We start from the raw sequence: 14,478 nt of genomic DNA, 5'->3' as shown, positions 1-14,478 counted from the left end.
TAATTTTAAATGTTTTTATTGTTTCTTTTTTAGTTTACAGTTTAGTTTGGCAGCTTTAAAACCTGGCTGAATTGCATTATTCTTTGCTTTGTTTCTAAATGTGTCAACATGGACACTATGAGACACAGATTCCCTCCATAGAACAAACAAAACTCTTTACCAGAAGATTGAAAAAAAGGGTTTATAGTGGGATTTACAGTGATGATCACCACACAGTGTTCAGTTGTCAGCTGAGAAATCTGATTTACTGATCAAAAGGTTTCACAACAGCTCCGGTTGTTTTTTGCACAAACATAAACAAAGTGCAGAAGAAAACTGAAACCGATGTAGGACCTGAGAGGAGACGTTTGTGAGAGGAGGGATCTAGGAAGAGGGGAATGTGGTGACCAGATCGTGGCCCTCTGGTGGTCTCATTCTGGCCCGAGCGTGAATCTCACAGTACAGCTGGCTCTCAACGAAGAAATAGCCCTTCTGTTTCAGGTTGACGTCACAGTCAGCACACACGAAGCAGCCAGGGTGGCGATACTTGTCTCTGGCTTTGACCACTGTCCCCCTGCAGCATCAAAAACAGAGAAGAAAAAGTTATGAAAATATATAACAGCTTCACAGAAGTTTGAATTTTGATGCTTGCACTTTAAAACCCTTCAACTGACTAATTCATTAATTACATTTACTTAGCAATAAGAGAATACAAACCACGTAAAATAACATTTCACATTACACAGATGAGATTTCAAGAGGATGAAAAGGTTTTATTAAACCAAAATAAGAGCTTGTCTCTTCTGCTGTGCAAACATCATTCAAGAATTATTCTGCTCCTGATATTCCTCTCTCTGGGCAAGAGAGCTGATGTACTTAAGTGGTCAAAGAAATGAAAATATTTTATTATTTTACTTGTTTAAAATATTCAGAATAACTGAGACAGATGAGGCACCCAATAAAGGAAAAAAAAAGAAGAAAAGAAGAATTTGCAGCAAATTTTTCAGAAAGCCAGCAGTGAAGGAAATCCTCCCACCCCCCAGCCCATCCTTTTGTTTTTCATTTCATGTGCCAACAATAAATTCAGCTTTCAGCAGATGCTATTTTTTCCAGACGACTGGCTGGAGGTGCACAAATATGGGCAGATTTCCCTGGAAATACATTCCTGATTCCTCGCTACTGAAACTGGTAGAACATCCATTTCGTTTTCTCATTGTTAATGTTTAATGTTCATGTTTATTTAGATGCTTATTTCTCCATGGGTCTTTCTGTGTACGTCCTGAACAAGTAGCATATTTTGACAATAAACTTGACTTTGTTGATCAAATACGTGTTAAATTTAAAACAATTCCTCAAAGTGCAGCAATAACCCCATTAAAAGTGTGTGTAAGCTCCTCTCTGTCCCAGCAGGGTGGACGTTCAGCCGATTCTTTTTGCTCTTGTTGTTGTCATTCGGATCTTAATGAGAACCACAGATGATCTGCTCTCTTTGTACTCACACAATGCCATTCCCACACTTGTCACAGACAGGCAGCTTCTGCAGGTTTCCTGAAGGCGCAGCGGGTTTAGTCATGGGGGCTTTCACTGTGCGAGTCACAATGGGTCGAGTGCCTGGATGCATGACACAGAATCCTCTCAATAAAACAAGCTCTCGTGATCCAATCACATGAATTAAAACAGAAACACTTAAAGCACACACTGCGGGACTCACAACGACACCCAGCCAAGGAAACGTGCAGGAAAGTGCTTTTGTATTGACGAAATATCCAAGTTTAAGAGCAAAGCACTTGATTAATAACAGGAGCACATTAGAGTGTGTCTTGGTGACGGATTGTTGGGCTGTTCTGGGGTGGATGTGGTTCAGACGGTTGTTGTTCTGGGTAGCAAAGCCCAGAGCTACTGCTTCCAAAAGTTGTTAATGAAGCTGTTTATCACATGTACATTGGTTTCCACAGACATCCAACAAATTGATCAAAAGTCAAAAATAGGTCTGGCATATTTTAAAGCTCTCACAGTGTTTATAATACGAATCAGTCCACTTCCTCTCAGCTGTGGTGTCTGACAGCATGGTGGTGTGGCGGTCACACATAATTATCACAAAAAATGACTTCTTAATTTGCCTCTTGTATATATTTACTGTATATATAAATGTTTGTATTGGGAGTGAAGTGGAGCTGAAGTCATAATCTTTGTCTGTGTGCACCAAGTTGGTGAATAAAGCTGATCCTGGTTCTGATCTTGTAAAGCAAACTAATAAATAATAAGCAATAAATTGAATAAAACACATTGAAGAAACCTATTGCATGCCACAATGAGAGGCAGTAAAGCTTCCAAATGAAAAAGAAATGTTGCTGATGTCTGAAGGAAATGCATCGTCTCACCGTCGCTGTCAATGAACTCCTGCAGGGCTTTAAATGATCCGGACTGCCGAGGCTCCGCGGGGTCGTCCTGGTCTCTCTGCAGCATCCGGTACACATCAGATTCCTCGATGTTGGTCAGAGTCCTGGGACTGAGCAGGACATTCAGGGACATTAGAGACATTCAGGGACATCAGAGACGTTCAGGGACAGAGATTTAGGCACCAACATAAAGTCTTCAATCAAATACGGAGGATGTGTTAAAGTGGACACATAGAACATTATTTAGTCAGTTAATACATGTTTGATTGGCTGTATCTGACAGAGCAGATTTAAAATATTATATTACATCTTTGATTGTTTTTCTTTCTGATCAATTCCTCTAATAAGCTTCTAGTACAAAGGAATGCACTGCTATCCATACTTAGTGCTAGAGGTAGAGGGGATGGATGGATGGATGGATGGATGGATGGATGGATGGATGGATGGATGGATGGCTGGCTGGATGGATGGATTATGAAACAAAACAACAAACTATAAACTGGGTTTAAAAATTATTTTTCTTTGTTTTATTCAAGTTATGGGAATGCAAAGTTTGTCCTCTAGGTGGCACCAAAGCAAAGAAGTTTTAACGCTGAAACAAAAGACAATAACTCAGTTCTACACAGCTTTTAATAACCTGTGGCTTAACTTCAAAGAATTCATTTTATGAGTTTCTAAAGATATAGTCTAAACTGAAGCCCAGCCTGCAGTTATGTCTACATTTTTACAAATGAGCTATTTTCACGCTGGCTCATTTGTTTGCTTATTAATTATTATTAAAATGAGAAAGCAAAAGTTCTTCTCTTTTAAAACTCTAAAATGTAGAGTTTTAAAGGGTGATGGAGGATGAACTCAGCACTGGACTTTGAGGTCTGAAACAGGAATGAACTTTGGATTCTTTTCAACAGCAACACTGTTTCCAAAATCTTACAAGTTGAGGTTGAAACAGTTTCGGTAACCTCAGACATGCAATTAAAAATATAATGTGATAACATGCTAATGTAATTTCTTCTTAGAGTATCATGAATCTAAGCTCCCAGGATGTGAAAAAAAAGAGGATTCAGTTGCAGCTAAACTCCATGGTGAAGGTTTGTCTCTTTTTTAATGTATTACCTTCAAACATCTTCAACCATAGGACCCAGACCTGCTACTGATAGAGAAAAACAAACTGGAATTTAACAAAATGTATACTGACACACTCCAAAGTTCCTGGAACAATGTCATGTAAGTCGATGAGACAAAACCACAGCATTTTGGTCTCTCACGTCAGCTCCATTTTTTTCCCTTTGCAGAAGAGAGGACAAGTTTTTGTTTTGATTTGAAGTTTTTGTTTTGGTTCTGCTTTGCTGCATCTGGGATGGAAAAACGTGGATCTGTTCGAGGCTGACTGATGTCCAAAGACTACAAACATATCCTGGACTAAAAAATACTTCCCACTGTCAGAAAGCTCAGCCTCAGTGGCAGGTCAAGGGTCAACCAAAAAAATAATGACCAGAAATGTGGAGCTAAAAACACCCAAGAATGAAGAATGTTTTAAGTGATCCTGGATGACAAGAGCATCATGCAGACGCTTCACTTCTAACCTGAGACAGATTGAGATGAGAGGATCAGACTCCCACATGGCACGTTAGAATCCTAAATGTTCTGCCACAACATCTTGAACTGTGGGCTCCATCTTTACTGTTATGAAACTTTATTTTGTTGTTGGTTAATTAAATAATATGTTCACCTAAATCAACAATTTAAAGTAGTTTTTAGTCTGTGGAAAATGAATGAAATAAATATAATAGATTTTGGTGGAACTACTCCAGCTTTTTAAAAAAATTATTATTATTATTATTATTATTATTATTATTATTATTATTATTATTATTATTATTATTATTATTATTGTTTTTACTGTCTTCAATGGCTGTTGAAAATGATTTGTGAGAACCTCTCAGGCTTGGGAAGCACCAGGCCTCGGATCTGGCCCTGCATGGCGTCCTGGATGTTGCCGGAGGAGTACAGGCCGATTGGAGTGTTGTAGGACGTGCTGACCACCTGCCGCTTGTCGTCGATGTTTGCTGCTGCCACAAACGGCTGAGCTTTCCGGTTATGAGCAGTTCCGATCGGCTTGTATTCCTGCAGGAAGGAAAACTGTTTAAATCCGGACTTTTCCTTTTGTTGCACTGAAATAATGTTACTCACACACCTGCTGTTCTGATTCCAGGTTGAGTTTAAACGGATGAGCTCTTCCATCCTCCACCACCCGCGGGGACCACAGCTTTGATTCATTCCTGGTAACACACACAGATCTCTTTAGAGTACACACATTTTAAAAGGGCAGTTGTCTGTTTTCCAGGCACATATACCATTTTATAGCATAATTAAGTAACTATGCTACATTCCATTGTTTTAAAAATACATTATATATCTAATATGACTTAAAAGAAATTTGACTTTGTAATTTCCATCCATCCATCCATTTTCTAACATCCTTGTCCCTACTGGGACTGCCGGTGTCTATCTCAAGCGAACGTTTTGGACGAGCGGTTGTCCCCCTGGACAGGTCATCAGTATGTCGCAGGGCAGTGACTTTGTAATTTAACACCTTGAAATTGTGCCTCTGTCTCTTTAAGAACTCCTGCTCTTTCTGAAACTCCGCCTTCAGGAAGTCATCACAACATGGCTCCTCTGTTAACCCTTTAGCAACATTTTTACCTGTGTTGATGTGAGAAGTAGCTCCTATAGTAGCAGATGTTTGAGGTCATTATACAAACTAGACTGAAGGAGCTGAGTGGGGGCAGGGGGAGGAGCTGTGTCTCAAAGGCGGAGCTTGTTCCACCCAGGAGTTTTACACAGCTGAATGGTTGCCATGGAGATTAAAAGATTTCTCAAACATGCATGAAAGAATTAAAGCAACTCCCCAGGCATGTTTTTGTCAAGTTTTAATAAACTGTCAGAGCCCAACGTCTTTGGACCTTTAAAACTCAGTTTAAACATGTTCTGTTGGCAGCTGAACATTTTTACACTTTAATGAAGAATTGTAGAAGACATTACCACAAACTATAAATAAATTCTTATGGAACATGGAACTTTTGCTGCAGCAACAGCTGATAAATCCATTACATCAAATTCAACTTAGAGAGTTTCAGTATAACTACTGGATGTAGTTAACATCCTGGACAGATTCCTAGTAAACAACAATATGAATATTGTTGTTCCTAGTAAACAACTAGGAACAGTTGTTTACTAGTTGTTTACTAGTAAACAACTAGTAAACAACTAGTTTACTAGTTGTTTACTAGTAAACTTTTTACTAGTAAACAACTAGTAAACAGGCCATAAACTTTTTATGAGGCCATAAAAAGTTTATGGCCTCATAAACTTTTTATGAGGCCATAAAAAGTTTATTTTTATGGCCTCAACAACAAAAGTCATTTTTGGGGCTCATGCAAAGTCAGTAAAGACAAACTGTTAGTGTGTGTGTGTCTGAGTGTGGGTAGGTGTGTGTGTGTGTGTGTGTGTGTGTGTGCTCATGTCCCTCACCTTTCCACAGTGAGGCAGAGCTGGTTGAAACACTCCTTAATCTTGCTCTGGGCCTCACAGTGCAGCATGTCTGCAGCCGGGGCCCCCTCGATGGCCAGGATGATGTCCCCAGCACATAACTTGGCCCCGGAAGCTTTACTGCCAGGAGTGATCTGGATGTGAAGAAGAAAAAGAAGAAAAAAAAAAACAGGAAGAATTTATATTTCACCTTATTTTTCATTCATTGTGTAATGCAGATGTACGGTTATGGCTTTATCATTAGTGGCCCTGTCAGAATTTGATTTAAATGAATGAATTCAAACAGGAAGATTGTTTCTGACAGGAAATCAGATTAAAAAACAATGTAAAAGAAGTTTCCATTAGGACAATAAATCTGCTGTTGTTAATGTTTTACATAAAAAATGTCAGGTCAAAGGTTATAACTCTTCTAAATAATCAGTTGAAAAATTATTCATTAACATTACAGAATCAAACCCTTATAATCATGGGACAACTTTTTGTATGTTAGTTTGACCATTTTGTGGATTTATCTTTAGTGATTACCTCATTACCATCATGCTAACCTTTAGCTCCTTCTAGAAGATAGAAGTCAGGTTTCTGAAAAATTAATATTGCTTCTAGTCTGAAGAAACATGTTTATAAGATTCAAATATTACTTTAAGTCTTAGACTCCTAAGAGAGAGAACACAGCGTACACACACTCATACACTATGAGTATGTGTGTGTGTGGGCGTGTGTGTGTGGGCGTGTGTGTGTGGTTTGGCTTATTTATTTATTTCTATTATTTATAAGAATCGGACAAAATAAAAATAATCAAGGATCACTTCAGCATATAGAGCAGATATTCTGGGTGTAGGGTTACATTTTTTAAAAGCTACATAACCTTCTCATGCTTTACAAAATATGACCAATGCAGATTTTATGAAAATTTGCTTCATTTCTGCACTTTATTTCAGATTTTTCTAATGTATTAGAGACACAGAAAGTCAGTGTAGACATTGTATGTTAAACGTGACTGTATGTACCTCTACCTGTCTGTGTTAAAGTGGAATATAAATGAGTCAGAAAACACTTTGCTGAGCTGAACTAAACTCTGAATCCTGGATCTTTACTGGTTAGATCAGCAGAATTAACATTTTATAAATAAACATTTCTTTCAAACTATTCTGCAGAACAAATCATTCAAGTCACTCAGGAAATGCAGATTTAACAATAAATATAGTTATTTATTGTAAATTATTAAGTCAGTGAGTTTGATTTCGTCTCCATATTGCAGCAGCTCAGATCTGAATGTCCAACCTCCTGATTATGTTGTTCTTCACATATATTGTTCTTTATAAATTCCTTCAAGATGGAGGAGATCTTTTGTCTGTTCTTCATCAGTTTCCTATCATCTCTTTTTCCTGTTGTTGATGGCTGGGGCTCCTCGTTCCCTTCTGGGAGAACGAGTTTCACCTGGCCTAAATATGTCTCTAAAATACAAAAACCAGACTCCACCACAAAGCCAAACTATTCAGACGAATAACAGCAAAGACAATTTATTCATGACCTCAATCTGCAGTTCAGTTCAGTCAGCAAGGCGGAGGCGTCTCACCAGGATGCTGCAGAGGGAGCGGCCCCGTTTCTGAACTCCACTGCCCTGCTGGGGTTTCACGTGTGGAACCAGAGGAACTCGTCACGGCAACAACAAACGCATTCGCTGTGACAGCACTCAGATGGAACATGTAATCTGATAACCAGGAAGTGATGAAGATGAGAAACTATTTCCAGAGCAGCATCAAAGAAGATCTCAGCCAAGCGTTCCCACGGGGACGACCCGGAGCATGACCCCGCTCTCTGTCGTAATGCGTTACTGAACGTAGCAAGTTGAGCTACACTCAACTAAGACTTGGTCATCTGACTATAAATAACCGTGGATGAAAGTGCAGAGAGGCTCTGTTGAAGGCCTGCTGTCAGACCCCTTCACTGATTTATTACCTGCAAACTTTATTTCTGTTCAGATATGATTTTTTTTACAACTTAGTTCTGTGAAACATCTTTTTAATAAAAAATACAACCCAGCTGGCGTGTCTTCATTTTGTGGTAGTAACGTTTTCCCTCGGTTTTCTTGGTTCAGCCGTCCAGATTTAGGTTTTCACTGTTATAAAGTTAGAAACTTAAATAAAAAAACAAATCCATCAGAAAACTAGCAATGAAAAACATCATGTGCTTTACAGATTGTATTCAATGAGAGGAAGGCTGATCATGACATCATCAGATCTACACTACTGGGTGTGGGCGTGTGTGTGTGTGCGTGTTGGGGTGTGTGGGCGTGTGTATGTGTGTGTTACAGGGATGGAGTGAGTTATAACATCCTCAGGTGTTTTTTAAACACTGCTAAAATACTGGATATGAATCCAGACTATAGACACACACTGCTTGTGGCTGTTCATTCATAACTCCAAACATCCCCAATACACACACACACACACACACAGCTTCTTTTTCACCATCATGGGTTAAAAACACACAGATGGACAGTCACTACAATGACCTGTTGACTGGTTATAATCAGTTTGTGTTCACATCTCAATAATTCCAATTTTAAACTTCAAACATGAACATGTTTTTTTTTTTTTTATTAAACCTGTTAATTTATTTTTAGTCATAGTTCCTAATGTAGATTAGTCTACTAGTTTAACTCAACTTATTGTTAACTTATTGATTTATCTGTTCTGATTAAAATGAATCATTTCCTTCTTCATGTCATTATTTCATTGTTATACAGATAATATCCAGAGTAGATACCATAATGAGTCTGTGTACAAATCAAGAGCTGCAATGCATTAAAATGTAGAACAGGTCAAAAAATCAGACCAGCAGAAAGAAGAATTTAATGTCATCAGGTTTTAATAATCCACTGGCACACTGTCCCCATATAATTTCCTTTAGATTAATTGTTTTAATATCAATGTTCATTTACATTAAAATAGTTGTAATTTTTTTTTTACCTTTTAAATTTATTGTTTTCTTCCTGGTATTGTTCCCAGGAAGGAGCTTTAGAGTTCCTGCGGTAAAGTTAAAAGTGCTGTTTTACAAATAACAACTTCATTATTACTAATTGAGTTATTGATGTGTGACATCAGCCTGCTAGAACTCCCAGCAACCTTTTCTCTGAGACACATTTCAAATGTTCCTGTACCCATCCTCTGTCGACCCTCTTATCCTCGCCGTGTCTCCTAGTTGGGAAAAGCTATCCAGCGTTTGTAGTGAATGAGATCTGTGTGTGTGGGGGGGGGGGGGCGTGTGTGTATGTGTGTGTTCTGATGTTGCAGTTAGCTGGGAAAAAAAAAGAAGATCCTTATCGCCTTGTGTTTACTTTCCACCAGCAACTGGGAGGCCCTCAGAGCAGGATGTTCCTGACCAAACATGGCAGCGAGGGAAGACGTTGCATTCAGTCCTGTTTGACTGAATGCAGTTCGCTGCAGGAAGAATCCCTTCACTTCACGATTTTAAATCAGCCGCTTTCAGATTCTACGAGATGTTTCAGTTCTAACGTGTCGTCTGACCTCTGTGCTTTCCTCTCTGTCATTTGTTAACCTCTCATTCCTCCCTCATCACTGAGCTCTGAGTGTCCACTGACACAACAGGTGTGAGGTCACTGGGTCCAGCCAGCCATAGAACTACACTTTTATTTAGTTCCTGAGGTCTTTCCCTAAATATAGAAGAACACTAACCCTGACAGAGCCTGGGATTACTCATCTCTTCTTATGTTAGCCTCCATAACTCTGGGGAATTAGCCTCGCAAATTAATCCAAACACAAGAGGAGATGGTGCTGTTCTGCCTGTGTGATCCGCAGATGTGGAAAAATGTTGAATATGCCGGTGAAGATTGTCCCGTAACCATGCTCAAGGTTCGCTCTAGAAGATGAAGCATTTCTTAGATTTTTCTAAAATGTTTTTGGAACTTGTCAGAAGGTCTGCATCTTGTTTCCTCTGTTGTAAAATTAACAGCATTTCAGAGAAATGATCATAGAGACATTCAAACACGGTCATTAAAAAGTTTTTGTGCTAAGATGAGGAGATTTTAAAGCTGTATTCAAATTAGTATATTTCTCTAAACTGCAGTGGAAACACTTTTTTCACTTCACACAAAGCACATGATCAACAACTGGATGTTGTCATTTGTGAAAAAGACAACAGGAAGAAGGAGGAGAAGGTTTTTGAAAGACTTATCGGGTGAACAAACTTATCAACACGTGACTTTAATTACGTTTCTTATTTAATGAATATGTGTTTCCAACACTGAAGTTGCAAAATCAACAAAGTCTTGTGCAAGTTTGTAATGGAAGCTCAGCGACTGCATTTGATTAAATTCTGTTGTCCACCAAATAAATCCTAAAGGAGAAAACTTAAACATTTCTTTGTAACCTTAAGCAAACCTCAAGTCCACCTCTCTTGGATGGGTCTAGTCAAAGTCTGGATTTAAATGCAGTTGAGATAATTCCATCAGGACTTTATGACAGCCATGGATGTGACTGAATGGATCTGAAGAGCCAACGTTCCTCGGCAGTGATGTAAACGACTTGTGTCCCGTTGCTGCGGATGCGTGACGGCAGCTGCCGCCGCCAGACATCAGCAGTTAACAGGTGTTAGACGGCAATTATTTTTTAACACAGGATTGTTTTTTTTATTTTTTATTAATAAATAGTTACACAACTTAAAAACTGCTTTTTCCCATTTACTTTGGTTTTATTTCTCTTATTTGAAAATCTGTTTGGTGAGTTGAAACATTAAAAAAAGCAAAACCGTGTAAATCTTTTTCAAAGTTACAGTTTTCTGTAAAGAATTGATTTTCTAATTTGTCAGTGAATTTTCATCTAAGATGACAGTAAGCTGCTCAATAGTGTTGGTATAACTAACATAACAAAACACTTTGCTGTCATTCCATCTAACTATTAACCTTAATATTTCTGTCCTTCCTCAGTTCCCAGTATGGCCAGGAACGCTGCGTGTTGAGAATTCAACATTTTTCTGTTTTCCATCAGGCTGTCACTGTTTTTGAAGACCAGAGTTTATTTCCACAAATATCTTCCACACTTTTAAAGAGACCCTGACATGCGGACGGGCCAGGCGGTGACGTCGGCTGCTATTTGTATCTAAACCACATGCAGCCACTGTGGCACAGGTGCAAGCTGCAAGCCACTCAGGAATGTTTCTGGAATGAACCGTCCCAGAAAGAGAATGCTGACAGTAAACCAACCTGGGATCCCTCTGGAACGACCCCCACCTCATGTCCCGCCCCCCAAAGAGGAAACACAGGTTTAGATGGACAACTTCTCCGATCACACACCATCTGATGTTTACCTCCTAACATGAACATTCTGATCACATCCCATCACTCACCCTGGAGATGGTCAGTGGCTGGTTGAAGTCCTTTCCTCCTGTCAGCCGAAACCCCCAGGGAGGGGGTCCATCCAGGACGACGTTGAGTGGCATGGCCCTTTAAAATCTGCCAGCTGTTGGGACAGCAGCACGCTGCTGCGGTCACGCTTCCACAGTGAAGATGTTTCAAAGTGATGGAGATTATGAACCCTGCTGAGGGGAGACTCAGAGGGAGGGGAGTGGACAGAGCCCACCCCCACAGTGAGGTCATCGGTCAGATTTTAGGAACACAGTCTTAGTCTGCAACAAGTCAGGCTCGCCTACAGACTTTTAATTCTCCTTTAGTTTTAGCAGCCTCTTCACTCCCAACAGAAGCCAGAGTTTTACCTGACTAAAGACAGTTTTACCTCACTAAAGACAGTTTTACCTCACTAAAGACAGTTGTCTGATTATTTATGGTTCTGAACCGAGTCTCTTCCCCTCCAGGATGACTTGTAAACACAGTGCAGACGTATCCCAGGCTCGATCAGAAGCTCGGCAGCTGCCAGCGTTTACATCCACAGATGCAGGAGGTCTGGCAGGACGGCTGCTGCTCTGAAGGCTCCAGCTCCTCCAGTCCTTATTTGGTTTTGAAGGCAAAGCTCTCTGAGGTCCTGGAGGGCTCTCAGGAACATTCCACTCACTTTGGATCTGGATGGGACTGAAGACTCTCAGCCTGCGTCATTAATAACAAACCACTTTTATGTGGGTTTTTCCCTGACAGTTATTTTCATTGCTTTCTTTTTTCCTCTGTTATCAGATCATGTTGTTTTATGTTGACTCAAGTTTTCAAAAAATGCCTCCTGGAGTATTCAATAACCCGTTCTAGAACCATCTTACATGAATTTGTTTATGTTTTTATCATTAATGAAATCCCTAATGCTTTTGTGCATAAAGTTTTCCTGTAAACAAACAATAATCCATCTCAGGAGGGTGCTGGATTTGGAAACATTGCCAGCAATTTGGAAATGTCAGAGTTAAAATAAGGATCTGCATTCTACAGGGAATAAACATGGATATTAATGTTTAAACACCAATATGAACAGGATGAAAATGTCCATCTATCATGTTCAGTGACATAATGGGTCAGCTTCTGTGTCCAACAGACAAAACTAAAATATTATTGTTCAACTGCTCTTCTGTACTACTTCCCAGTAAAACGCTCGTAAGAAAGGTTAATGGAGATACGTTGTTGTCATGACTACTGAAGGGGGCGTGTCGGACAGAGCGGGAGACTGAGGCCCAATTTCAAGGTGTTAATATGCAGTCAATTTTTTTTAGGTCACATTTGATACATTTTTCTAACAACTGAAGGTAACATAGTTACCCGATCGTGCTATAGAATGGCACTACGTTTCTTGAAAATAGATAGTACTGCCTCTTTAAAGCATGTGCACAGATAAAAAATGACTGTAAAGAGATCAGATCAATACTTTGCATTACTGAACGTTTGTACCTGAAAATAACTCAATTCAACTCAAATTAGGCCTTGAAAAATGTCGTTTTATTCATTCGGGGATAAATATCACTAGCCAGCTTAATCTCCACGTCTAATAGACCAAGATACAGCACACTACTGTGTGAAGATAACACCAGTTTTAGATGCAAAGTAACAAAACAAAGGTAATTTCCACCATAAAAATGCAACACATCACCTAGCAACGGCACTAGGCTTTTAAAACTTGCTTACCAAAAAAGCTTCCTCTTTCGTTTACTGGTAAACACAACCTTTAGATATGCAAAACTGTATTAAATTGAGCAAGTGTTTATCAGATCATGTTTTGTGTCTATAAGGGTCAGCTTTTATAAATCAGTACTCATTAAATACTCTGCTTTCTTTTCAGTCAGTCAGTCATAAAGCTTATCTTTCAAGCTAACCGCTGAAAATTGTGTCATTTATTATCTGGACTTTACCAGCAATACAGCTCAAAAGATTATCCAGATGTGCTACAATATTGTAGAAATACTTAAATTAAGCATAATTTACAATTTAATATTTTATTACATCTGAAAACACCAGAAATTAATGTGTTTGGAGCGGAAAGTTGTCCTGCTCTTATGAAAGGTAAACAGGAGGCCTAAACACTGAAGACTGTATCTTCTCAGCACGCTATCATATTTCTACGTTTTCTACACTACATACGCATAAATAATTTTTTGCATCACAGAAGAGGTTTACATGTACATGGCTATTAAAGTAGTGAGTCATAAATAAGGCAGCAATCCCCACCTTAACGTAACCTACAGGAACTTGATCAAAACCCCCTTGACTCTATTTAAATACATCTGTTTAAAACTGTTTTGGATTTGCCTCAGAAGTCAGGTCTGTGAACGATGACATACTGGAGTCGAACACATCCTCCTCAGAAAACACTTCTTTGCTTATTCTTATGGTGCTAGCTACTAGCAACACAAGCTAATGATTTTCTTGCAGCTGTATGGACTCAAACATTAAAGGAACAGGCTAACAAATGCCAATGGTGCGTGTTGACTCAGTTTGAGTTTGTCCACCCTCGAGTGCTGATCAGTCGGACATCATGCAATATAGATAACTGTTAACAGGTTGCAGGAATAAAAGTCTTGCAGTTGTTACAGCTGAATGAACACCAAAAACTAGGCATTCTTAGTCTCAGAGACATGTTTGAACATCCTAAACATTAAACTGTAACGTCTAAGATAGCCAGGTATGCTTCAGTTTATTCAAAAAGCTTTACATTGTCTGCTGACAACAAAAAGGCTGAACTAGTTACAACCAATTGGATTCAGAATTATTGGGATATATTGAAAATCTCAGAATTACGGTTCAGGTGTGTATTCTATCAATGTTTGTAGCTAGAAGAATTGCTAACTACAGCTTAAAATACAGTCACCAAATTATGTTGTCACGGTTTCCGATGTCTGTGACAGCAAGCGCTCCGTCACAGGCAATTTATATTATGAATACATATTCATAATGAACTATGATATTCATTCGTTCATGACAAAGATTTTACAGTACTTTGGTGCTTCTGGTTTAATGCAAGACTTCTAATCTAAAACCAATCAAATTTAGAGCCACAGATCCACTTCAAATCCCTGATCTACAACCAGAAATGTCTCTGAACTAAAAACAGCAATCAGTCTGCTTTTGTTTTATTTGATTGTGTGTGTATTATTCTATGGGTTG

General features: G+C 39.0%; 1 protein-coding gene across 1 annotated transcript; it reads right to left on the bottom strand.

The window, feature by feature from the left end:
- On the bottom strand, window positions 1-11,810 carry LOC122829083 (PDZ and LIM domain protein 3-like). The gene is made up of 7 exons (XM_044113326.1): window positions 11,295-11,810; window positions 5,910-6,061; window positions 4,573-4,657; window positions 4,315-4,502; window positions 2,361-2,488; window positions 1,479-1,590; window positions 1-553 (listed from the first exon to the last, which is right to left on the bottom strand). Exons 1-7 carry the CDS (start codon window positions 11,385-11,387, stop codon window positions 364-366), a joined length of 948 nt encoding a protein of 315 aa, XP_043969261.1. The 5' UTR covers window positions 11,388-11,810; the 3' UTR covers window positions 1-363.
- Between the last annotated feature and the right edge of the window lie 2,668 nt (window positions 11,811-14,478).

This window comes from Gambusia affinis, linkage group LG04 (assembly GCF_019740435.1).
Source record: "Gambusia affinis linkage group LG04, SWU_Gaff_1.0, whole genome shotgun sequence".
Taxonomy (NCBI): domain Eukaryota; kingdom Metazoa; phylum Chordata; class Actinopteri; order Cyprinodontiformes; family Poeciliidae; genus Gambusia; species Gambusia affinis.
Note: the sequence above shows the minus strand (reverse complement) of the source record. Positions and strands in the feature narration are given on the sequence as shown.